We start from the raw sequence: 26153 nt of genomic DNA on the forward strand, positions 1-26153 counted from the left end.
CGGAGAGTTCTCTGTTGCTGATTTGTAACCTTTATGCCACGAAGGGGGCATCATCTTCATAGCCCTTCCTTCCTATCAGGGCCTTTGACTCTTTCCTAATTACTTCTTCGCCTTTACTTCCTTTTCTTTCATTGCATAAAACAGGTAGGGGTTGTTTGATAAGGTTAGTTCTATTATTATTAATTATGCTTATTATTCGTAATTATACATTCTTTGGAACAAGATGAAAGTCAGTGAACTTGAAGAATAAAATTTCACATAATATAATACTGGTATGTGAAGAATATTTTAAAAAGAGCAAAAAGGTAGAACAATGCAAACACACACACACACACACACACACACACACACACACACATATATATATCACCTTGAATAAGGTACAATCAGAATGAGTGACAACCGCAGTTAAGGTCAAGGTAAAAGAGCATGAAACTTGCACCTCCATTCCTGAAGACTGAATATGTTACGAATAGTAACAATACTGATGATAATATATAAATAGATAGGTAAGTAAGTAAATGCACAAATACTTGAAGACATTTGAAAATTTGACTAAGCATATCTTAATGCAAAGGAACTTAACCATAAGGCAGTGGAAGGCCATATTGTAGAGGCTATAGCACAGTCTATGTTTAACAACAGCTGTTATATGGTTACCACCAGACATAACCACACACGTCACGTGAGGAGACCGAACAAACAGTAATAACACCACACACACACACACACACACACACTAACAGGCACACGGCCAGAAAATGACTGAAAAGTATGCAGAAATATGAGATGCTGACCATCTCCAGTGAAGAATATTATGTTATTTTGACAGCTAGACATTCCGAACAGTAGCGCTATCAACGTCAAGCACTAACCTCCACTGTGTCCACAGATAACAGTGGTATGAATAACCGTGTTTTACAACTATTGATGTTATGCAATAACTTTTTGTACATGTATTCTTCCGTATTTTTTTATTTACACTATCATATTTTTGTTTTATTTCTCGTATGTCGAACCCTTTCCGTGGAAGGTTATTTTTTAAACTGACTTTTAGTTTTGTTTGCACACAAAAGTTTGTTCAAACTGGACAACAGCAACAACAATTAATAAATTTATTTTGACTGTAAGTTTTAAAACGATATTAAGCAAGTCATAAACACGAAAAAATCAAACAAACAAAGATAAATGATTCTGTCAAAAAGTGCGCACGAGCGCTCCCGCAAAGATAACGGGCAAATAAGTCGTACTAACTTCCTTACCCAACAAACAAACATAGACGTTAATGGCACTGCCTTCTCCCTCCAGTCCAGTGACGACATTGTTCTGTATCAGAACCATTAGATTAGGAAAGATTAGAAAGGGGACGCAATCATCGGAAAGCCCAAGAGACCAATTAGTCTGACTTTAGCCAGCGTACTGGTGAGTTGGTGGATTACTCCTGCTGGTTGCTGAGCGAAAAGAAAGAAAAGATGGTGAGTTGCAAACAGATACAGGATTCGTGGTGGGAATGTTTTCTCTTGACCAGAAAGTGGCCAAGGAAAGACGTATACTTAAATGCGAGATTTATTAGCTTTTTTCCCTGTGACATAAAGAAAAACGACCATATTTGATATTTCATTTGCGCACTGTTTACAAGCAACTGTTGCAGAGATTTGTAGAAGGGGCATCGTGGTAGCCTGTGGTCTGAATGTGTTTGCTGCTTGAATGGAGCAAGGTCTAGAGAGTAATTCTTTAGACCTTGGTACAAAATACTTCCATTTAATCCTACGAGAAGCTCATAGGCTCAGGCGTTGAGAAATCACTTTATATTAAAGTGATTTCTCATTGACATTTATGCATATATATATATATATATATATATATATATATATATATATATATATATATATATATATATATATATATACACACACACACAACAGCCTTCATTTTTTATTATACTTTTCTCCAGTTACCTGGCTTCATATGAGGTGTTTTCTTGCCATGATTTCTACTGCAGAAAGGAATAATAATAAAATGTCACTGATAGTCAAGGACGCACGCACACACACACACACACACACATATATATATATATAATATATATATATATATATATATATATATATATATATATATATATATATATATATATATATATAGATAGATAGATAGATGTGTGTGTGTGTGTGTTTGAGCACGCAATAAGCTGCGTCTTATAAAGAGGAATCAAGACCTAAATGGAGAGATTGATCAAATATTATAAAACACTGCCCACAAAGCCTTGCAGACACAACTGTTAATGTGTACGATACCCAGTACAGTTGACAAACTGAACGACGACAAAGTTGAAAACAGTGCTCATCATGACGTGATTACTATTACTGATAGCGGTCGAGCTGGGCTGGTAGTGACGTCATCATGATACCGAGACGTTACAGATTATTGTCAGAAGTGGATCAAAGTGAAAGTAAAAACGCAAAGGTGACTTGAAAGACGTAAGCCCGAATATGAGTAATAAATGGAAATATACAGTACAATGCAATGCAAGGGCCTTTTAAATCTGACGTTTGCTGAAGTCACTCGGGCAGAAAATGCAGTTCGCCAAAGCTTTCACTCTCTCTTCAACTCGATTAAGCCTCGGTTTGCTGGGCAGAACAAAATTTGAAATTCAGATCAAATCAACTTCCTCTTCAAGTTCCTGGATATTCCAGATCGAAAATACTGAGAGACGAGTTGTTAATTGTTTCTTCAAGTTAATGACAAACTGTATGCAAATAACGAATTTATTATTCTGTGCCTATTTTTGAGTTCTGATTGGTGATCTTGGTTTTAATTCAGGATTTTTTGTTCCCTTTTCAGCTGAAATGATAATCACTTATTCTTAAACTGTTCAATAAAAATCTTGTTACCTTGTTCACTGATCTTTCCCGTGCATGATGTATCTGGTTTGTCAAAATTCAGCCATCACTCAGTCCTTGAAGTTATAATTTACGTTTATTTCTTTGTTCATTTGAATTATTTAGTGTCCTTTGCTGACAGTCGTGTATTTCGTGTGTAATAAAACTAGGAAAAGTAATTTAGATTTTTTATAGTGGAAATTGGAAACTGACTGATAATCTATGGATGACTTATTTTATCTATATCTCTGGCTGGAAGCTCATCATGAGGTTAGATTGTTTACATAAATCCATCTAATGTCTTTAACGTGGAATCCAGTTATTTAGAGTCTACAGATCTTGTATGAGTTTTGGTGACCAGAGGAGGGAACTATGCACGGGAGCATGTAGTGGGTAGCAAGATAAAACGTTAGCTTCTTTCAACACTGTACTCAGGGGTTTATGAACATTGTTCCCTTAAGGCAGTAGTTCTTAACATCAGGGTCGCGACCCACTTTGGGTCGCCAAACCATTTCAATGGGTCCTCAATGGTTATAACTTTATGGACTTATTATTTCCCCAATAGTCTTATTATAATTATTATTATTAGAGAAAATATTGTATTTAGAATACACAATTCATTAATATCTAAGCAGAACATTATAAAGACATAGAACATTTAATTGAGATCGGAAATTTTCCCAACATAAACATTTGCCTTTTAAACTGAATGGCATACTTATATAAAAAGAAAATGTTTATGAGGGCATGGGTCGCCATGGTTAATTTGGACAAGAATTTGGGTCACTGCCAAAAAGGGTTAAGAACCATTGCCTTAAGGGATTCAGCTGGTCCAGGGAACCGTCATGGTCAAAATAGCTGTTCATAAAACTTCAGAGTTTTAGAGCATCGAGATATGTTGACATCATCCTGTTCTAGATAACGAAGAATATTTAAGACCAAAATATTTCAAGGTAACAAGTGTTTGCTTTTTCGTCTGGGTTTACTAGTTAATGACTGGGACTTTCAACCTCATCTCTTATACACTTAAATAAGTGGATGACCACCTCCTAGTGCCACTCCTGAAAGAAGATACTTGCACATAAACACGTGTATATATATATATAGATATATAGTAACACATATGTATATAAGTGTGTATATATATATATATATATATATATATATATATATATATATATATATATATATATATATATATATATATAGTGTGTGTGTGTGTGTGTGTGTGAGAGAGAGAGAGAGAGAGAGAGAGAGAGAGAGAGAGAGAGAGAGAGAGAGAGAGAGAGAGAGAAGCCAGTAATCATTTCCTGCTTGATAGCGTTGTCAATGTTTTTCTGTGAAAACTATCATGCGATAAGACCCCAGCTCAAGAAAAATAATACCTTCTTATACAACGCTATCCCCACCTTATTCATTCGGCCCTATCCTGATAGAAAAGGAAACAGTAACGGCCACTGAGACATGTTTCTTTGTGTTTATTTCCTCTAGAGTTGATGGTCACGAATAGTAACTATCACAGAAAACCTAGAGGTTCCGCTTCATGAATTTGATGTGTTAGTTACCTCTCGTAAATTTTCAGCTCAAGAAACTTGCGCTGGCAAAGTTTTTATATGAAAGGTTCATACACCTTGACGTACGAAAACTCACAATAATCATATTTCCTTGTTTTTCTAGTGTTTTTACAACTGTATTTTGTCATCTACGTTTTATGTTCTACCACCTTTGACAGAGCACCTACTGATGTGATAACAGTCATATATTCGTCAGCATATCGCTGCAATTCTCTTCTATCATTATCCTATCAGATCATTTCTTTAGAAATTTGGAAAGAAGTGATCACTGACATAATACATATTCTTCTTCTTTTGCAAATGTGACGTCTCAGATCTGTTAGGGCGGTAGTCATGAACGTAATGGAGTTCACCAATGGTATAGATATATCTCCAAGCGTTTTCTTCCATAACGACTATGACTGTCGGAAGTGCACTACGAGTTCACGTTATACAACCAAATCTCCCGCACACTGATCATACATATTCTGATTGGTGCTTTTGATTTTAAGACTCTATTTCTAAAACTTATGTTGTTCTGTCAGTTCAGTCCTTTCTAGAGTCATTCTTTGTTCGTTCCCTTCAAGTCATCGGTCTTACTCGTATGTGATCTGTAATATCAATGTTGTTTATTTCCCACTGCTCAAGACGGTCTCTCTGCTGCCACTTCTCTTTAAGCTTACAAGTTAGGTTTCAGGATATATGATTTCTGCAGCTTTCTATGTTTATTAATTTTGTATCCTAAGCGGTTGGTGTATTTCAACATCCATCACTTCATCCATGTATGGCAATATACAGTGATGCTCCAGCCCAACGGAACCAGCTCACTTATTAGTTCATTTATCGATGATTTTACTCTTTAGCCCCAGTCTACATTTTTTCTGTAATTATATTCGATTTTGTATCATTTCGTCCTGGGTTAACAGAAGGTAAAGTTCTTTCCTTCATCTTACTTTCCACCCTCTCCTAACAATTGTCTCGTAGTGCAACTGCGATTCTCCTATTACACCTTTACAACCTCCTTTACTCAAAATTTTCCTTTCAGCGCTGAATGACCTCATAGGTCCCAGCGCTAGGCCTTTGGACTAAATCTTATATGCAGTACCAACAGAAGATAAAACAACTGTTTCTCATTTGTCTCTTCAGCCTTCATTTTTCTCCAGTTGCGTTGCTTCCTTTTATATTCACCATCAACTTCTGCCTCAATTCAGTCTCTGAACGCAGCCGTCCCCGTGCCCGCTGATATCATCACATCAGACCTTTAAAGGATAACTGATAATTGAATATTTTTCTTTTCCTTTTCCTTGATTCATGAGACTGTCCAGCATTTGCCAAAGATACGCTCTTCACTTACGGTCGTAGACTTATTTTCAACCTATTTTTGATATACCATATATATGTGTACATATATATATATATATATATATATATATATATATATATATATATATATATATATATATATATATACAGTTTATATATATATGTATATATATATATATATATATATATATATATATATATATATATAACTATATATATATATGGTATATCAAACTTTTGATATATATATATATATATATATATATATATATATATATATATATATATATATATATATATATATATATATATATATATATATACTGTATACTATATACATATACATACATATACATAAATACGTGTGTTTATGACATTTTTTTCTGCAGTGTGGACGCACCCTATGAGTTCGTCTGCTTCGCGTTCTACTTTATTTTGTGATCATTATCGGAAAAATGATTTAATGATAAGTACTGCATATACTCGTCCCAGTTCACGAAATGCACATACACGCTGCATATATAATAAGGAAGTCATCCCGGCGCTACAGAGCAAGAATGTTGTCCTAAGCCAGAGTTGTAAACACGAGCAGCGTGGAGGTGATGTTTGCTGATTAGGGCGCGTTGAGAAACTCAAACATTTCGTTGTGGGAACGTTATTGCTTTCTATTCAGCCCAACGCGTCTTGTATTTCATTCTGTCGAACGTCAGCAGTCAAAGTTTCGTCATGAGAATTCGGACCGTCTCTCGTGGATATTTATTGTTTCAACGAACAACACTGTTTATTCTGCTCGGTATTTAATGATGTTTATTTGACTTTCTCATTCGTCTACACAAATGACATTTCTTCATTACAATACGACGTACTTTTCTTAATCAATCCCTTCCTCCCTCGTCTTTTAAGGGTTGATTTTTGCTAATGTCTTTTCAACGCGGTTTCCCATTAATCATCCGACAGCCTCGACTGTAATCGTTTTTCATTTAGCGACAGTTTTTCCATTCTTGTGTGAGTCAGTTGAAGGAGACTTTAATGATTCTGATATTAGTCCAATTACAGGTGAAAAAAAAGCCACTTAGATTTAGATGATATAAATATTTTAAACGTTAATCCATTTATCTTAACGGAGGTGGCTCCAGAGAAAAAACAACTCAACCATCACACTTACACTATTGAATCTGGATGAAACTAAAGTACAGAGAACTTCCGTAATATCATCCAAGTCATAAATCTACACTGAAGGCCCATCAGCCACACTCCATATCCACCTACACAAGCAGCACCACTCAACTCTGTCGTCCACGCACTCGCTATTCATGGAAATTTAGGTACTGTTTCCATTCCAGTAACCTTTTCACTCAATCTATCCAGCAGTCCTAGTTTTCCTCTACTTCTACCTCGTAGCACTCAGAATTTTACACTTTTCACATAAGTATCAAGCTCAATTCTTTTTTCATGACCAGACCATCTCATAACACTGATCAACCCTTCCCAATCCTCCCACTTTTGATAGCTTTTTACCAAGTTTTACATTTTTTTATCATACCTGTCTTCACATATCTAATGCTTTCAGTTCATCTCACTCTGTATAGACTTATTTTTGTTTCGCATTCAACATCCTACTTCGTTTCCATACGGGAGTGTTGCATTAACAATTCCCTCAGACATATGCATCTTTTTCATAATTTTTAATTGATTTCAGCATCTTACTTTATAATACTTCCTTATCATTCCCCTTATTGTGTCTCTATTGATTCTATGATAAGCTTCTCTTTAATTCTGAACTTCTCACATAAATTTTCATTTACAAACAGTTCACTCCAAACCCTCTTCTTGTCTAATCCATTACTGTTCTTCCTCTATTAAACCTTCTGCCACCTGTCTTACTCCCTCAGTCAAAATCCTAGCGTATTTCTTCCGTGATACACTACTATGCCTCCATAAGTCTTACTGTGTCCTCCATCATCTTTACTGGAATCCATTCTTCTTCTTATTTATTTGAAACGTTACCGTCATTCAAAAATATCTTGCAAACTCTGGTCAGCACATTAAATCATGCTGTTGCAACACCCTGCAGCATCTTGTGATCCCGTCAACACCCAGTGAAGAATTAGAGGAATTTATTTTTGGTGATAGAAATTCATTTCTCGGTATAATGTGGTTCGGATTCCGCAATAAGCTGTAGGTCCCGTTGCTAGGTAACCAATTGGTTCTTAGCCACGTAAAATAAGTCTAATCCTTCGGGCCAGCCCTAGGAGAGCTGTTAATCAGCTCAGTGGTCTGGTTAAACTAAGGTATAGGCCTACTTAATTTTTAAAACCTAGGGTTTTCTTCTGCCTCGTAACGGCCGCCCTCAAATTCTCAACAGTTAGTCCACAAGCATTGCCAAACTCACACTAAGCTTCTCCATTCTTACATCATTCAGCTGTTTCTCATCTATCCTACTACATTCAACAAATCTCCAAAATACTCAGTCCACTGACCCAGAACTGCATTCACTTCTCAGGCTGTATCTCTCATCTCTCCATTTATACATTCATATACTTACATCGTTTTTCATTTGTTCATTAATCCTTTTGCTTTCACTTCCATACTGAATTACTCCTTACTCGCACTAAAGCTCTTGCTCACCCTCCCACAGTTTCAACATTAGGCTTCGTTCCCTACTAGAAGATAGCTCCAGATAAAATAAAAGCACCATAGTCGCTACCTCATTTTCACTTTAACTTCTGAATCGTAGAAGAATACAAAATCTCCACAACAGTAACCAGATCATACACCTGCATGCAAGGACGTAAGGCTCGTCAGCAGTGCACTAAGTACACCTACATGCATTAAGCCATTTACTTCTGTTTTGCCTTAACTCTTGTGCTGTCAAGATATTGAGGTTCTTCCTTTTCAGTACCTCTTTCATGGGTCTCCTTTTTCTCCTTCCTAAGACTTTTAATTCAGCATCTAATTATAAACATATATATGTATATATATAATTTTATATTGTATATGTATATAAATATATATACACACACACACACACACATATATATATATATATATATATATATATATATATATATATATATATATATATATATATATATATATATATACATACATACACACACACACCCACATACATTGGCTTACATAAACTGGCTGCATTCCAAACAAACTAGCTCCTTCAGCCATACGATTGATAAACAGATACTTGCATTGTAAAATAACTTTTACGTGCGATAGATGGCTGTTGCTGCTGGCCAATAGATTTATGTTTGTGTATACATGAGAGAGAGAGAGAGAGAGAGAGAGAGAGAGAGAGAGAGAGAGAGAGAGAGAGAGAGAGAGATATTTAAAATCACAAATGTCCGAAATTAACGATTTGATTACTTGGCGAAAACATTGAAATTTCAGTCTGACGAATGTGTTGCATCAAGGTTATTTAGATTCATCCATTGTCACCTCACCGATTTATAGCGACAAGGACACATCATTATATCTGACAGCTATTACAGTATTTCCTCGGCGACCTTGCACTGTTTATGTGTCAACCTTTGTTTGTCCATTTGGTCAGTCAATAGCTGGGTTTATTTACGTTTCCTCTGCTCATGCATATCCGTGGATTTATTTTGCTTTCTTGTCACAGAAAAAATACCCTGATTTACCAGCCGTAAAAAACGAATGAAAAGGCAAATATATTTGGCAGCATAATTTGTGAAACAAGGTCAATCGAACAAGCGCACGAACAAAAACAGATCTGGAATGTACGACTGAACTTTCGAAACAGCGAAGATAAGATTCCCCATGACAAAGAACAAGATTTTAGGCTTAGCAGGCTCTAGACAAGGTCTGCACACATATTGTGTCAATTCTGACAAAGCACTAGCTAACTTAGCAGTCCAGCGACTCGGAGGAAAACCTTGAAACACTTGTTTACACGGAAAATGATTCTCCTTATCGTCTATGGCATGTGCGATAACGTGTGATATATTCGTAAATGTATTGTTATGCGAAATGGGTTTTTTATTGTATTTTTTCCTTGTGCATGGTGTGACCCTTATACTGCCGAAGTATTTTTCAGAGGATTCAGTATAAAATGATAGATTTGAATAAATTCTAAATATACTTTTTTTGGATGAGATACCTACGAACTTGGATTACAAAGTGTTTAAAGCAATGGTTCTTAATCTTTTTATTACCAAGCCCCCCTCTAAGAGTTGGTCATTCCCTCCACGCCCCCCTTGCATCTATGAGTAAAATTCCCTCCCAGATGTAAATGAAAATGAAAAATAGAGAAAGAGAGGGAGTTTCGAGGGATAGGGTGGGAGGTAAATAACTACAAAACATGATAAGACCAACGGGTCTAACTAGGTTAGTAGGTTATAGGAACTAACGTTATATGACGATACTTCTGCATTTTTTCATAAACTTCTGAATATTAGTTCCTCACTCTTGTTAAGAGAATGACGAATATAATTAGAGAATTTTTAATTTATTCCTAGGGCTCGTGCCTCCCTTGGAATGCTGACACCCCCCCGGTTAAGAACCACTGGTTTAAAGTTTTCGAAAACACGCATTAACAATTTGACCTTACTGTAACACCGTGACAGTTGTTTTGCTCAAGTATTCAATTCATTATCTCATAATTACTGTTTATTAAATACGTCGTAATTATTCGTTATTAATGATGAACAAAATCTTTGTTATGACGTCAGCAAGAGAGAAAGAGAAAATACGCTTCTGTTTAATATAGGCAGGAAGTAATATTGTCTTCTAATAAATTGTAAACCTTGTTTTGCTTCACCTTTAAGCAGTTCTCCTTATATTTTATAATATACTTACAATTTTATCTGTGTAGTTAGTAATTTGTTAATTTACTTTTTCCTTTCTAATAACTGATCTCTTCATTCTGTAATTCCTGTTACATTCTGTTATTCCTTACAAATGAGCACCAAAATCTTTGGAAGCTTGAATTAAAGTCAATGGCCTCTGTAGGCTTGTTCCATATGAATAGGCTTCATCTTCTGAATAATAATAATAATAATAATAATAATAATAATAATAAATAATAATAATAATAATATTCTTTTTATTACACTACCGTTTAAGTATTGTTATATCGGTGAGTAATTCAACGCACACACACACACACACAGAGAGAGAGAGAGAGAGAGAGAGAGAGAGAGAGAGAGAGAGAGAGAGAGAGAGAGAGATAATGGAAAGATGAAACCAGAGGGTAGAACTTCTTCTATCTAATTTCCGGAGGCTGGTCGAAGTGTCACGCCAGATGTGTTTGAAAAGGTCACCGCTGATCGCAGCATAGAACAGAATTCTGTTGAGGTTATAGGAAATAGTATTCTTCGAAAATTGCATGATCATCATGTCTTATCTTTTCTTATAATGTTCTCCCAGTGTCTCCCAAACGCACAGCTAAAATAATCCTTAAATCGTTATATTAATTTATGTCGGCCACTATTGCAGGAAGACACCACTACAAAAGCGATTAAATAGCTTATGTATATATATATATATATATATATATATATATATATATATATATATATATATATATATATATATATATGTGTGTGTATATATATATATATATATATATATATATATATATATATATATATATATATATATATATATATATATATATATATACATATTTAAATATATAAACAGAATGAGCACATGTATGTATATATATAATGTATATATATATATATATATATATATATATATATATATATATATATATATATATATATATAAATAAACTGCTAAACAGAATGAGCTATAATTCTATAACTATAAGAGATTTTCTATTCGTAATTCTAAATGTCCATAGAATTTCCTGCCTTAGTCTCTTCAGTCGTTATCTTTGAACATGAATTTGAGATGCCCTCAATTGCTGTTTATATGGCACGTAAGGAAAGCAAACTTTATTCAGGTAATTTTAAATAGTTAATCTGCCTTAATTATCATAACGATGGTAACAATTTGTGTAAACACGAGTGATGTAAGGAAGAGAAATCTGATATAAATGATTTATTTCCAATATTGTAAAAAAAAAAAAAAAAAAAAAAATGTACTGATTTCCTGTTTATATGAATTTAAGTTCCCGGACAAAAAAGACAGAAGTGTCAGATATGCTGATCAGTCCGACCGAATGTTAACATGGTTTTTATAAACTATTCATTATATCATCAAGCCTATGTAACTAAATAGAATGATTAATCAATACATAGGTTTCCTTTATGGTAATATACTCTTTTTAAACAGTTTTACCTCCCTACCCCAGTCTGCTCCGACGGTTGTCCCACTGACGCCCTTAGATCCTCAATACGATGCGGGGATCCTGAGGCGGGCAATCATCGGCTCCTCAGTGGACAGTGCAGCTATCATCGGTCTGCTGACCAATAGGACCAGTGACCAACGACAGGAGATTCTCCACCATTATCAGCATTCATTTAGTCAGGTATGCTTTATATTTAGCCTTTGAAGCGAACTAAAATTGGTTTTGCATTTTCTCAGTTTTAGTTTTGGCTTCACGAAGCAAGTTAAGAGAGATTTGGTTTGTTTACACGAGAAAACAATTCCCTGGATTTTCCTAAGAGTGTGGATAGAGTACCAGCGTTTTTCAATTTTTTTATTTTAGACATTCTCATGTTGGTAGCCGCTAAATGGTTTGCTCAGTTCAGTAAGATTATGGATATAAGTTCTCAAAACCGCGTAAAGCATACAGATATTGTACAATACTGAAAGGAGTTTACCACAGTGCACGTTTGGTTTCATAGGAACAAATTTTAACAGGATCTACGACAAGATCTGAAGAATGTCACCGGCGGTGACTTCCAGACTGTGATCATGGCTCTGATGACTCCCATGAATAAGTATTTGGCAAAAGAAATCCACAGAGCACTGGGCAGCCGCGGGGCAAAAGAACGAACTCTCATTGAACTCCTCTGTACCAGAGACAATGCATCCATAAGGTAGGTTTTTTTTTTTTGTTTCTGCGTTCATTGACGACCAAAGTATAAATATGAAATACATATAAAAATGGAGAAAGTATACCATGAACATTAATACACATACGTCTCGATTATCTTAAATAATCTGAATTTTAACATAGCTTGATTAAGCTAACTTGATGTCATACTATCTGGATGTAGTGTTATACTTTGTCCAAATATGCGATAAAACATCACTTTAATATTTTTCAAAGTATTGATATACTCTTTTTCAAAGACTTAGCCGTGATACATGTAAGAGCAATGATACAGTTTTTGGAGGGGTTAGGATGGTTACCCATCTTGGAAACATACTGTATAACAGTTGCCTTCCAAGATGAAGGATGAAGCAACACATTTTACTTTTCAATATCAAAGTCTAGAATTGATATAATCTTTTGCATGTCACTCTGACACGCCTGCAAAAAGTAATGACTAACTGACATTGTGTAGCTATTTCGGAATTAATATTTTTTTCTATTTTCAAAGGGACTGGAATTTAGAAATGAAATATTTTTACGTATTTTTTCAAGAAAAATCTTTACGTTTAGGTTTTCATAACATCACAGAAAGCCTCGAAGAAGGTATATCTCCGGCACCACTTTGATTAAAGCACTTTTTTTGACTTTATATTTGCGGGACATTTCAGGATATCTCGCGGATGGTAAAATAATTCTAGGTAAAGATTAATTTTTGCTCCTTTTATCGCTAGTTTCACATTTGCTTTTTAATCACGAGATACTGCACTCAAGGTCCTGGAAGGAATACAGATGTGGATTAGCTGTTTTATAGCATTTTATTTGTTCTTTTTCAAGATAAGGTTCATACAGCTCTCCTTGATACGTCATGGCGTTTCCTTTCTCATTTTTCATATTCATTTTGAATGGAAAAATGCATCCATAAAGTAAATGAAAATTGCTGATAGGGAGATGGTGGAAATAAAAAAGAAGAGATTTTAACTGCCTGACACTCATGTAGATATCTTTTGATTTTACTGAAGGTTAGCAAAAGAAATTAACTTAGTAGAGAGGAATTTTACTCTCTCTCTCTCTCTCTCTCTCCCCCCTAGCACCCTTGCTCCTCTCCGCAAATACGGAAATGACCTTGTATAGCTTACTTTCATTTCCATCAGACTTACTTTCATTACATAAGCTCTTTTTGACTCAAATCTATTCCCAGGGAGAGAGATGGAGACCAAATGTATGTCATTTCTCCCATAATTTCATGTACTGTATATCCCGTTATCAGCCATTTCATCCATAGATTAAGCCATTTTACCCAACTCTTGCCTCTGTTGTATAAATCATAGATTTAATCCTGACACAACAGTCTTACATTTGTCTATACAGTAAGGCAGTCTCAGTCTTTAAGATTTTTATTTTCCTTACGGCAATGCCACAGAGATTTGCAAAGAAACGTAGCTCTAGCTCGCCAGAAAAGAAAGAGGAGAGACCAAGAACCAATATAACGGCGGTATCCATGAATTACTCTCATCAGGAGGTAAAGCAAACCTTCCTCTTCAACCGACATGAAATGGTCGAGTCCCATCCCTCCCCCATTCATTTACCAAACGTAATGGATTCCTTTTTCCTCAGTTTATCCACTATGCACATAGGACAGCCGAGCGTAAGAGCAATGGTAAATGGGGAACAGGGTAAAAAATAAAAAAAGACGGGAAGATAATTCCCAAAAAAGTCCACTCCTTCATAACCCTTCCTATTCCTTTCTCCTGGTCTTTTACTTCTGTCAGTGTCTACCCACAGGGCCATAAAGGATGCCTTTTACAACCTTTACGGTAAAAGCCTCGAAGAAATGGTACAAGAGGGTACTTCGGGGTCCTTCCAAGAGCTCCTCATTGCCCTCTGCTCCTGCAGTAGGGACGAGAGAGAATGCGAGGCGGAGGCGATCGATCTCGCCCAGCAGTTATATCTGGCTGGTAAGTGTTCTGAAAGGCAGTATTCCGGTGTGGTCGAGGTCAAATGTAGTACATCACCTTGAAGACCTTTTATTCCGGATTTCAATGTATGTTTTCTGTGTTCTTACTTTCTTTTTTATGCCTGTTTGTTTTCTTCAACTTTGTGTGTTTAGATTCGTCATATACCACACTCGTAAGCTGATCACTCGTTATTTAGCTTTAGTTATTAAAATATTCATGTGGTTATGTCGCAGAACATGATGCATTTGAAAATCACTTTAAAACAGCTTTGTAAAGTTTGTCATCAATCATAAAGTTATTCTACTTTAGAACGGAAATGGTTAATATGAATCTGACGTGAAGCCAAAGCAAAAAAAAAAAAAAAAAAAAAAAAAAAACTTCCAGTTAGGTGAAGTCCGCAAACTTTTGACAAAGTTAATGAAGATATATGCAGTCAAAACAATAAACGTCACACCAAGACGGTTCTCCAGATACGTCCACAGTTTCATAAAAGTCAAGGGACATTATTCAGCCACTTCACTGAAAATCATAACTGACGGCCTTCAAATCAACGGTTAATACAAGGACTAAATCCATCCTCATCATGACGAGGTTTAAACGGCTACTCATAGCGGTGGCTGTCTCAATTAATATGGAAAGTGCACAAATGAATCCAACGAATTTAAAAATTCAGTCTAAAGTTATTCTTTTTCGACACAAAAACATTTCAATAGTCAGCGAACAGTTGCGGGCGGGGAGAGAGAGAGAGAGAGAGAGAGAGAGAGAGGTATATGCATATGAATCATCGTATAGCTGAGTTGGTTCATCTGCTATTCATACAAGAAGCTTAAGATTATTTACTTTTTGCACGCAAACTGTAATTAAAACTAACCTTTGGTACCCATTTGCCACACTACTTAATGCAAAAATCAGAGCTCGGTTAAACCTGACAACTATTCGCCGATTAATTCATTTACGAAAGTGGGAGAAAGACAGACCTGAACTTCACCTTGGAGGCCAATAGGAAGGTCAGTAAGATAACTTTCAGGAGAACGATTTCCTCTAAAATGATATGAACTATAACGCATAAAGCATAAGGAATCCTAGCACATAGACATGCCTTGCAACTTTGGGTTGTTAAGAAATTCGCTCTACGTATTGCAGGAATGTAACCTCTCAGGGACTAGATATAGCCCATCTCGATGCTTTGCTGCAATATTTGACAAATTCTACAGAATGTATAAGTAATTCCAAGTAATTACATCTAACAGGAAAAGTTCTGATGCACAGTACAAGCGGCGTCTACTCTCATTAGCAATGGTAAACGAGCTCTTTGTTCATAAGCAACGAGGGAAGACGAACAAACTCTGGAATCAAAGGAAGATCACAGTTCTTAGGTGAAAATATGAAGAAGAATAATTCCAATGTTTAAAGACGCTCGTATAGTTGGTCCCAAATTATACCAACGAAAACTGATAAATTCACAATGTTTCTTTTCAGTTTTTATTTTCGTCATCGTAATTATCAATATAACCTTGCAAAACTTTCGAAACGAGAGAGAGAGAGAGAGAGAGAGAGAGAGAGAGAGAGAGAGAGAGAGAGAGAGAGAGAGAGAGAGAGAGAGGATATTAAAAAGTCAATTAATTCTTTATACACCGTTTTTACGTCCGTCATGAATTACGAAAATATCTTTCATATTTTAAATGGAAAAGAAGGAGCCATCAATCATGTCATCGACAGACCCTCGACCAAATTCATATTTTTCAAGTCTGGACTTTCTGCCTCACTATTTTCGGTTGGTCCTCTTTACGTGAAGCCGTTAGCTCATGCTGAATACAATCTGCAACATTCTCATGAAAAATAATAATGCAGTCCTTTTAACCCATAAAACTACATTGATGTTTAATAACCTGTCATTTACAATGCAATGAACGGAAATGACGACAATAACAAGATAGCGGTTCGAGATCTCAAGGATGACAATATGAAATCGACATATTAATTGCCTTCGCGATTTTTGAATGATTTCATGTCTGAGTACTTGCGTAAACCTACCTTATAATTTATTGTTTTATTGAATATGTGCGCACATACGTAAGCACACACATGTGCATAGTTGGCAAAGCATTTATCATGTGTGTATCCCTTTGGGTGTTACTTATTCCTAGGATAAAGTTAGTTCGATAATCATGGGATATTTGTGGTTTAATATTTGAAATTATGAAAATGTTCCTTGTGAATTGGCGAAAAAATTATATGTATACATATATATGCATATACATATGGATATATATACATATATATATAGTCAGATATACGTATATATATATATATATATATATATATATATATATATATATATATATACAGTACATATGTATATATACATCATATAATTTGTCGCCAATTCTTATGGGAAATTGTATACGTCCAAGTATTAAGCCACAAATATTCCATGAATCTCGAATTAACTTTATCCTAGGAATAATTAACACCAAAAGGGAAACACATGATAAATGCTTTTGCACTGACCAGAGTTTAAACCTATGCCCTTTAGGGTACGGAACTTGGCTGACGATGATAGAACCCTATATATACTATATATATAATATATATCATAAACGACCGACTTCACAACACCAACTTGATGGTTATTTTTGTGCTAACAAAGGCCCACGTCAAACATCCATTCAATGGTGGAATCAACGCGGGCATCTAATCATGGGGACCAAAGCCTTTTTGTTTTTCCTCTTCACAAAGATTAGATACACGGCTCTCGTTAAATCCAGTTTCAAAGTTAACCGCTGATCTTATCGTGGCATATCTCATTCAAGTTTCTAGGAATGCAAGTCGTATCTTTTGCTACTACGTGATTTACTGTCCAGTATCAGTTAGCTTTGATAAGAATTAAATCTTTCTTGTATCTATGTCGACTGTGGCCTCGTCAGGTCGTGAATTTCAGTATTGTTTCTTTCCTTATTCATCCTCATTCAGGGAAACAGTTAACATGGTTTATTGACTGTTATTTCTTTACCCTTTCCTTTCGTTTTAAGATTATTGTTCTCAGGTTCAGCATTTGACACTGTCTTGTTGACTTTAAGTGAGGACATTATCAGCTTCTAGATTCTTTACATCTGAAGCTCATGTCATTATATGCCATCTTTAAACTCCGAGTACATTCTTCGTTTTATGAAGAACAGAAAAGCTAAGTTCTTAATAGAAATGAAGCGACTGAGAATGAATTTCATATAACATTTTACATTTTTGAGGGGCTTTACTTGAATGCCACGAATGTAATTCTTATGAAATAAAGTTACTATATATTACACTTCTACATCATATGGTACCCCAGCATAAGTTCCAAGTCAATTACAGAATAGTTGAATACTGATAAAGAAATCTGAAATACCCCTCCTTACAGTATACCAGGAACTTCGTAAAATCTTTTAGACAGACGTTTTGTAAGAGCAGATGATAGATTTTGAGTATAGGATATAAATGAATCTTTTACGACCAAAGTATACAGTCATAAACGGAATATATCGTAGTTCGATTTTTTCTCTTAGTTAGAGACTTGTTTTAACTATATAAAAGCAAAAAAAGGAAAAAATCTATACTTTTGTGTGCTTTCATTCGAGCCCAGAACTGACCCAATCACCTCTTCCTCTCGATTTTGGGATTTCTCAGTCGGAAAGCTGTAAAAGCAGTGACGTAGTATTTATTTCTGCTGCAACAGACCGTGAGGTTTTGACTGAGCGGAGAGCTATGACGAAGTTTATTGCTTGTCGAGTCCTCTCCGGTCGAAGTCTGTAGTGCTTCGGGACTCAAGTTCACTTCATTTGATCCTCCGTATTACACTTTTTTTTTTTTTACAGCTTTTCGTTTTCTGGTTCATCCAGTTTCATTTTTTTTTTTTTACTTCTGTCGTCCTGAACTTCTTTTCGTTTAGTTCACTGAAGATTTTTCTTTTAGTTGTTGGCGTATGTGTAATTATTACATATTCAAAACAGCAGAATACAAATGACCTGCCTAATTACATAAATCCAGTGATCTACCAGAGTGGAGGAAGAGGAGAAAGAGGAAGAAATAAGAACGAAGTAGAAATGGAAGCAAGAGAGATAACCATAAAAGAATTAACTTCGTTCCCAGGCTGAGCCCTCTGGAACGGTCTCCCTCCCCAACTTCGGCCAATTTCCAGTTTGGATCTCTTTCCAGCTCACGCCTTATCTCAACTTTGACATCTTTTGGATTCAGACTTCGGTGATGCCCAGCGCATATGGACTAACACTTTTTTTTTTTTTTTTTTTATCCTAAGTTATGTGACGTTTTTATTACAGTAAAAATAAATGAAAAGTATGGATATATTTTTAGCATTTGATAAAAGGAAATACTGTATTGAAAATAAAATAACCATATGAATCCAAACCATATAATTTTTGATTTAAAGAATCTATTTTTTACGGTTCACTCTATCCGTAGTCTTATAATGAAATTAAATTCTCCAGTAAACATAAACTTTTTTCTACGGGATAAATAACCCTTTTCACCAAAACGTTTTCAGAGGCTCAGAATTTTCTTTCGGCAAAGAAATGAAGTTTTAAACTTCCACGATATGAAGGAGTGAAGTTTTCAGCCAATATAAAATAAAGCATTTTTACCCCAAAAGAAAGGTGCAAGCTCGAAAAAATTAGATTTTTCCTTAGGGAACTGATGAGACTTTTAAATCTGTCGATTTAATTTTTCCTTTTGGCCAAAATGAAGCTTTTGTTAAAAAAAAAAAAAACACTTTTACCTAATAAAAAAAAAGGTGTTTATTAGTGCTGACTGAATGAAAATAAATATTCTGTCATCATAGGAAGGAGCTTATACAAGTTAAGTATACCTTAGTTTTACCAGACCACTGAGCTGATTAACAGCTCTCCTAGGGCTGGCCCGAAGGATTAGACTTATTTTACGTGGTTAAGAACCAACTGGTTACTTAGCAACGGGACCTACAGCTTATTGTGGAATCTGAACCACATTACAGCGAGAAATGAATTCCTATCACCAGAAATAAATTTCTCTGACTGTTCATCAGCCGGCCGGGGAATCGAACTCCGGCCTAGCGAGTTTCAGTCCACAGCTCTACCGACTCACCCAACGAAGAGCTAGGAGCTTATACAGGAATCACCCCTTGACTGGAGTCAAATACGAATTATGAGATTTTTGGAATACTCAGCATCTACCATTAGGATAACCGTAATTATCGTTGATTTTAAACTACTGAATCTCATACACGTTTGTCTTTCTTTTTCCATGAGCTTCGCTAAAGTCAAGAAAGGAAAGGGATAAAGGCATTCATTCAGCCAAGGGGAAGGAGTGACTTCCTTCGCCTTCTTCCGTATTTCCGGAATCCTTTTCCTCAGGTCCCTCTTTCTTTTGTTGTATTAACTCTAGTTGAGAAAAACGCTTTATTTCCAAAGAATCAGGTGCCAAACAACTGAATCTACCTTTTTATACAGAACGCGTGGAAAAGGACCAAATAGTGTGTGTGTGTGTGTGTGTGTGTGTGTGTGCTATTCTTAACGTAAGCCGTTTCCCCAGGGTGGCCTCAGAAAAAAATGTGGGGAAATGGTCAATGGCCCATTCTTACCGTAACTGAAGGATCGAGGATGAACCCATGTGCAGAAAACTTCCACGACATTAGCCTCATCAACACATGCGCAAGAGGCTCCACAGCAGTGCGTCGAAGCAAGCACTCTCTCAGTTCCTTGATACCTAAGCCCTGCTGTTACAACGCCTCTTCCACTCCATCTATGAAGGAACATATTAAGTAGTCACGCCCTCCCTTCCCCTGGCGCATCCGAACTATAAACTTTTCAACATCATATCGTCTTCCATTCTTTCCACGTGACCAACCCATCTCAAAACACCTGGATCGATCATTTCACATTAGACTTTTCCACCTCTGCGTTTTTCTAAAATTTCAAGCTTTCGATCATTCCCACTGCAGTCATCCAGTCATCAATCTACAAACCACTATAAATCATTTACTCTATGGGACAGTCAAAGTCTAAGCCTTTTCAACCTTGACTGCTTCTCACCACCTTTAACTGATAACCACGTACCTAGTTTACTGTTTTTGTTAATGGAGGCACAATGTGTTTACATAAAACGTGAATAAATTATTCTGCCTTAGTCAGGAACTGACTTTAGGTCTCTGTTTGGTGAGGTGAACTGCAAGGAACCACCGTTCAAAAGGTAAAGTATAAATGTGGATGAAGTTTGGTTGTTCTCCTTAAGTGAATTTTTGTCTCAAAAACAAACTCTTGGTGCTTGACCAGCTTTGGAATTCTTTTTTCAAGCTTCAGTTCCACCATATATATATATATATATATATATATATATATATATATATATATATATATATATATATATATATATATATATATATATATATATATATATATATATATATATATATATATATATATATATATATATACTATATATATATATATATATATATATATACTGTATATATAATAGAGTTTTGTTTTTGGAAATTTTGAACTTAATCATATATGTACATTAATACATAAACATCTGGTCAATTTGTGCATTATATTATAAAAATATAGATTGTAAATGTGAAACTTTGAAAAACTAGCATGAATACTGTCAGGATCCCTGTTGTTTACCCTACCAGTGTGAATAATCCAATTATCAATCCTCAACCCATCCAGATGCAAAATAAAAAAAAAGTGAAAAGAAAAAGAATACTAAATCGTGAATAAATATGAATAGCGCAGTACCCTGCAGTATTTAAAAATGTTCGCAGGCAGCTTCCTGTCTCTTCATTACACTTGATGAACCAGCCTCATTATGACGATTAAAACCAAGAGCTTCCTTTGCGTCCTCTCGCGTTCATTATCTAAAGGTTGTGTTTTGTTTTGTGTGTGCCCCCAGGCGAGGGCCGGAGCAGAACGGGTGAGCCCCAGTTGAGGAACATCTTGACCTCCCTCTCTCACAAGACTCTCAGGAAGGTCTTTCAGGAATATAACAAACTCGCTGGAAAGTCTTTTGGAAACCTCCTGGAGGAGGAAGTCACTGGAGATAGTCTCAAGGGCATGTTGGCTGTATGTAAGTACACAAGAACCATTGTCTCTCGACATTAGCCCACGTGAGGCTATTAGTTTTTCTTTTCTTTTTTGTTAGAAAGCAGAAAGAAGTGTGATTTTTCTTTTTTTCTTTTAAATTTAAAAGGCTAACGAAGTGTTGGTTTTGAGCATTTCTAACAGACTTCTTGTATAACTATAAACATATAAATATCAAGGCTTTCTATGCTCATACAAATTTTCTTTTATCTTAATTAATTTACAAACAAAAAGACAAACGTCTTGCTAGGAATAATTCATGAACGTGTCTAATCGGTGATTCATCAAGAAAGTTTCTTTGCATATATCATTATCGAACTACAGGCAGAAGTGACACGAAGGAAGAATTAATTGAATGCTAGTCATTTTCAGTTACTGTATTTCATTTCCATTTAAACCGCCACTCTCTATACAATTAATTTGACCTTTACTAATTTTGACAATTTTGAAGACAGATCGTCAAAATTTGAAGCAATGTCTACATTCTTCTATTTTATTATCGTATTTCGTTTTTTCCCTTTAAACATTCCTTGCTTTACAGATAATTTCTTATCGATTCGTTTCAATATCTATCTTTTTTCTTTTACACACACACTTGCACACACATAAAAATACATATATGTCTATAACTCACACACATGTATATTCACACACATACATACATACACAAACACACATATATAATATATATTATGTATATATATATATATATGTGTATATTTATACGATATCCAGGGGACGATGAAATGGAAGTGCCTCATTAAACGTAGAATACAATTAAGTGGTTAAAAAAGGTACCTCGAATATCCGGATGTTATCGTATTTTATACTACCGAGTAATGAGTTACTTTTAGTGTGTGACGCAGGATTAAAATGCACTCAGAAAATATTTGTGTCGAATTCCACGTAATGGACGTTGCATTGGCTGATACCCTTGACACGCGAGAATTGTTCAAACTAGCGTAATAAACTGGGATAAATGAATGTGTGCTTTCTATTTGTCATTCCATTAGTCTTTAAACAGATATGACAGTTAAAAAATTAGGAGGAAATTCAGAATACCTTCGAAGATCTGCACACTGGTCTGACACATTGCGGTAGAGTGTGACCTCACAACAAATAATCCAAGTGGATGACGTAATGTGTCAATACTGATTGGCCCAAATGAATTACGTTTCATACCCCTATATACGCACGGCTCATCGTTAAGCAACAAAAGCAATATCTATATATATATATATATATATATATATATATATATATATATATATATATATATATATATATATATATATATATATATATATATATATATATATATATATATATATATATATATATATATATATATATATATATAAATATATATATAAACAGAAATGGTAGTATATAATTCACATATTTTTTACCAAAGCGTTTTGAAAGGTTTCGTTATAAATTTGTGAATTATTGGCAGGCTACTGACCTAACAATAAGATGTGAGTTCAGGGGAGCGACATTAAAGTTTCAAATGTGACTGTAAAAGAATAGAATGGGATTAAATAGGCTTGTTAAACTTTACGGGTTCTAACTTAGCGTTCATTTTACTCGGCAATCTCGAATCAAGTCTCATCAAGACGGCTGCAGATACACAGAACGCCAAGAAGTTTTGAGATTTTAATGGAAAATAGCGTCTTTGGGTTGTAATTTTGAACTTGAAAGTTTATTTACTATTTTATTTATATATTTCTACCTGTTAAGAAACCTAAGATTCTCGTTAATGAGGATAAATGCCAGATCTCCCCTTCTCTCTCTCTCTCTCTCTCTCTCTCTCAGTGTTTTTGAAAGCAAAGCCACACCTTAATGTGATCTTTTGTAAGTATGTTTCTTCTTATTACAGTTCTCAGAAAAATTATGATGACAGATAGCGGAGTTTTTATATTCTCCAAACTACATGGTAACTGTATTAATATCCCCCCAAAACGATCGTAAAGCATGGAATTGAATTTTGCAGCTGTGTCAGAGAGTAATCGATGATAAAAGATATAGTACAAAAAGAATTTACATTAATGGAATACTTCAGTGTACCATCTGATCATTGGAAAGGGTTAAAGTTTAAGTTGGAGACAGTATTGATCAAATATCTGAAATATCACCAGAGAAAATGCAATATTATTGCCTATTCTATTAAAAAAACGGTTCTTTAGCTTTTCAGGTTCTAACTGGTTCGAGTTGAACCAGTAAGTCGTACACTTTTGTTAGAAAAACATGGCAATGGTCAATTCCACCAAAAAAAAGCAGAAGCTATCAAAACGAGCTGTTCACACAGAATCCCGCGTTTCTTAACTCCCTATAACTATAAGAGCCAGAAAGATCGCCGAAACATCAATGTCAAACATAACTCGTCCTCTTTTGTGTAATTAGCCTAAAAATTTCAGTGACTTACCGTTAAGTGTTTCAGCATTCGAAGCCATTCTCACATCTTCATGAGGATTTCTAAGTCCCAGGCTACTCCACCACCTGTCTTGCAGATTCGAGCATCCAGAACCCAGCCGTGTTCTTCGCAGAGGCGTTGCATGCGTCGATGGTTGGTCTCGGAACGCGAGACCGTACCCTCATCAGGCTTGTTGTTTCTCGCTCCGAGATAGATATGGGCGACATCAAGGTTCAGTATCACAATTTGTATGGAAGAACGCTGGAAAAGGACATTAAGGTTAGAGATGGGACGAGGAGAAAAGTGCATGAATCAATTCAATTATGCTAACTTATAGTAACCACATAAAGAAACATACAAACATCTTGAATTTCATGATAAAGAAAACCACTCACATTTTTATAATTCTGCTTGCATTAATCCACCAGCACTCTAAAAAAAGTGTAAGATGCTTTTGAATCCTGATTTATTTGTTTAATTCACAGGGCGACACATCTGGCGATTACAAAAGGACACTACTTGCACTTATTGGAGCTTCCTAGGGCTGCCGAAAACACCTAACTAAAATCTCTGTTGGTTTTATCAATTTGTTCGTCTGCCTGTTATTCTCTGCCTCACACAACAATGTACTTTCACCCCTTTTAATACTAGGCGACTCAAAATGGAAAAAAAACTTTAACACAATATTTTAAATGCCAACCAGAAATATAAAAAATAATATTATCTGTAGGATCGTCCTGTTAATTCAAAGTGGACCAGCCTGGCAAAATATTAGGTATGTCGAATGTGCATGGGAGTACAGAGGTATATGAGAAATTCTAGTGTTTGACTTTGTGATAAATTACTCTCACCAGTAAGGTAGTAACTCTAGATTTTACTTTAAACTTTCAAATTGCTGATCAGCGACAATGACGTGTTCCTCAGCATTGTCAAATACCATGCTCAAAATTCCGTTAACGTTCATCATTAGTAAGAACATCATTATCACTCATTACCATCGTACGAGCAAAAAGCACTCATTTTCATCATTAAGAGAAATTATAATCATCATCCATCATCAACTTCATTATCATTATCGTCGCCATCACTAGCAGCATCATTATCTTCATCATTCGTTCACGTCGTAGTCATTATCTCAGCATCATAATTATAACTGTCATAGTCATAATAGATTTTACTACAGTAATTGATATCTTAATGCTTAGGATAATTTTAATTGTAAGAATAGATTATTCAAGCCCGGAGAAGCATCGAGGAGCTTCCCATACTTAAGAAGAAGAAGAAGAAGAAGAAGAAGAAGAAGAAGAAGAAGAAGAAGAAGAAGAAGAAGAAGAAGAAAAAGAAGAAGATTTAACTGATTTTCCGGGGTCTTAGGAGACTCGGGATTGCTGAAAATCCCTAGACGTTTCACCCATCGATATCCGGAGTATTTTTGATGTCAAATATTATCAAATCAACGTTGTCTATTTCATTATTAGTCCAATAGCAACAAGATCTCATGTCGATCCTGTCTTACGTGATCGCATGGCGAAATCAGCAGTGCAAAAGATTCAGAATCAGTGAGAATATTTGTCTCTGATTTGAATGCAAATGATCGGAGACCGATATGAAGACAGAAAATGTCTCTCTCTCCTGCCTTCATTTGGCATTGAAAAGTTAGTAAGATTCTCGGAATCAGGACCTATAACCAATAGAGAGAGAGAGAGAGAGAGAGAGAGAGAGAGAGAGAGAGAGAGAGAGAGAGAGAGAGAGAGACTAAAGATTCCTGACTCACGTGTTCCTCCGTAATGAATCTCACTTTGATGCATAAAAAAAAGATGAAATCATTTCCCATGGAAGAGTTAGAAAATTAAGAGTATTATTCACATGTATGGTTGTAATTACTGTTTCAAAAGATAAAATTAAAAAAAAATTTTTGAAATGA

At 35.3% G+C, this 26153-nt stretch overlaps 2 protein-coding genes across 3 annotated transcripts in view; one reads left to right on the top strand and one right to left on the bottom strand.

The window, feature by feature from the left end:
- Nucleotides 1-24370, bottom strand: part of LOC136849145 (uncharacterized) — a 112807-nt gene extending 88437 nt beyond the window's left edge. For both annotated transcript variants that reach the window (XM_067122222.1, XM_067122221.1), the window contains exon 1: nucleotides 24242-24370. The gene's annotated coding sequence lies outside the window, so the exon portion shown is untranslated. The remainder of the gene's footprint in view (nucleotides 1-24241) is intronic.
- On the top strand, nucleotides 1326-26153 carry LOC136849146 (annexin B9-like). Its single transcript, XM_067122223.1, has 7 exons — nucleotides 1326-1475; nucleotides 12057-12233; nucleotides 12569-12747; nucleotides 14529-14701; nucleotides 21629-21802; nucleotides 24327-24508; nucleotides 24715-26153. The coding sequence occupies exons 1-7, from the start codon at nucleotides 1473-1475 to the stop codon at nucleotides 24769-24771; spliced, it is 945 nt and encodes a 314-aa protein (XP_066978324.1). The 5' UTR covers nucleotides 1326-1472; the 3' UTR covers nucleotides 24772-26153.

The sequence above is a fragment of the Macrobrachium rosenbergii genome, chromosome 20, assembly GCF_040412425.1.
Source record: "Macrobrachium rosenbergii isolate ZJJX-2024 chromosome 20, ASM4041242v1, whole genome shotgun sequence".
In the NCBI taxonomy this organism is placed as follows: domain Eukaryota; kingdom Metazoa; phylum Arthropoda; class Malacostraca; order Decapoda; family Palaemonidae; genus Macrobrachium; species Macrobrachium rosenbergii.

What these genes read in the sequence shown, in the direction of transcription:
- LOC136849146 (XM_067122223.1), top strand. An exon ending in ATCAGCATTCATTTAGTCAG is followed by an intron (nt 12,234 to 12,568) that starts GTATGCTTTATA and finishes AAATTTTAACAG; the next exon opens with GATCTACGACAAGATCTGAA. An exon ending in CCAGCAGTTATATCTGGCTG is followed by an intron (nt 14,702 to 21,628) that starts GTAAGTGTTCTG and finishes GTGTGCCCCCAG; the next exon opens with GCGAGGGCCGGAGCAGAACG.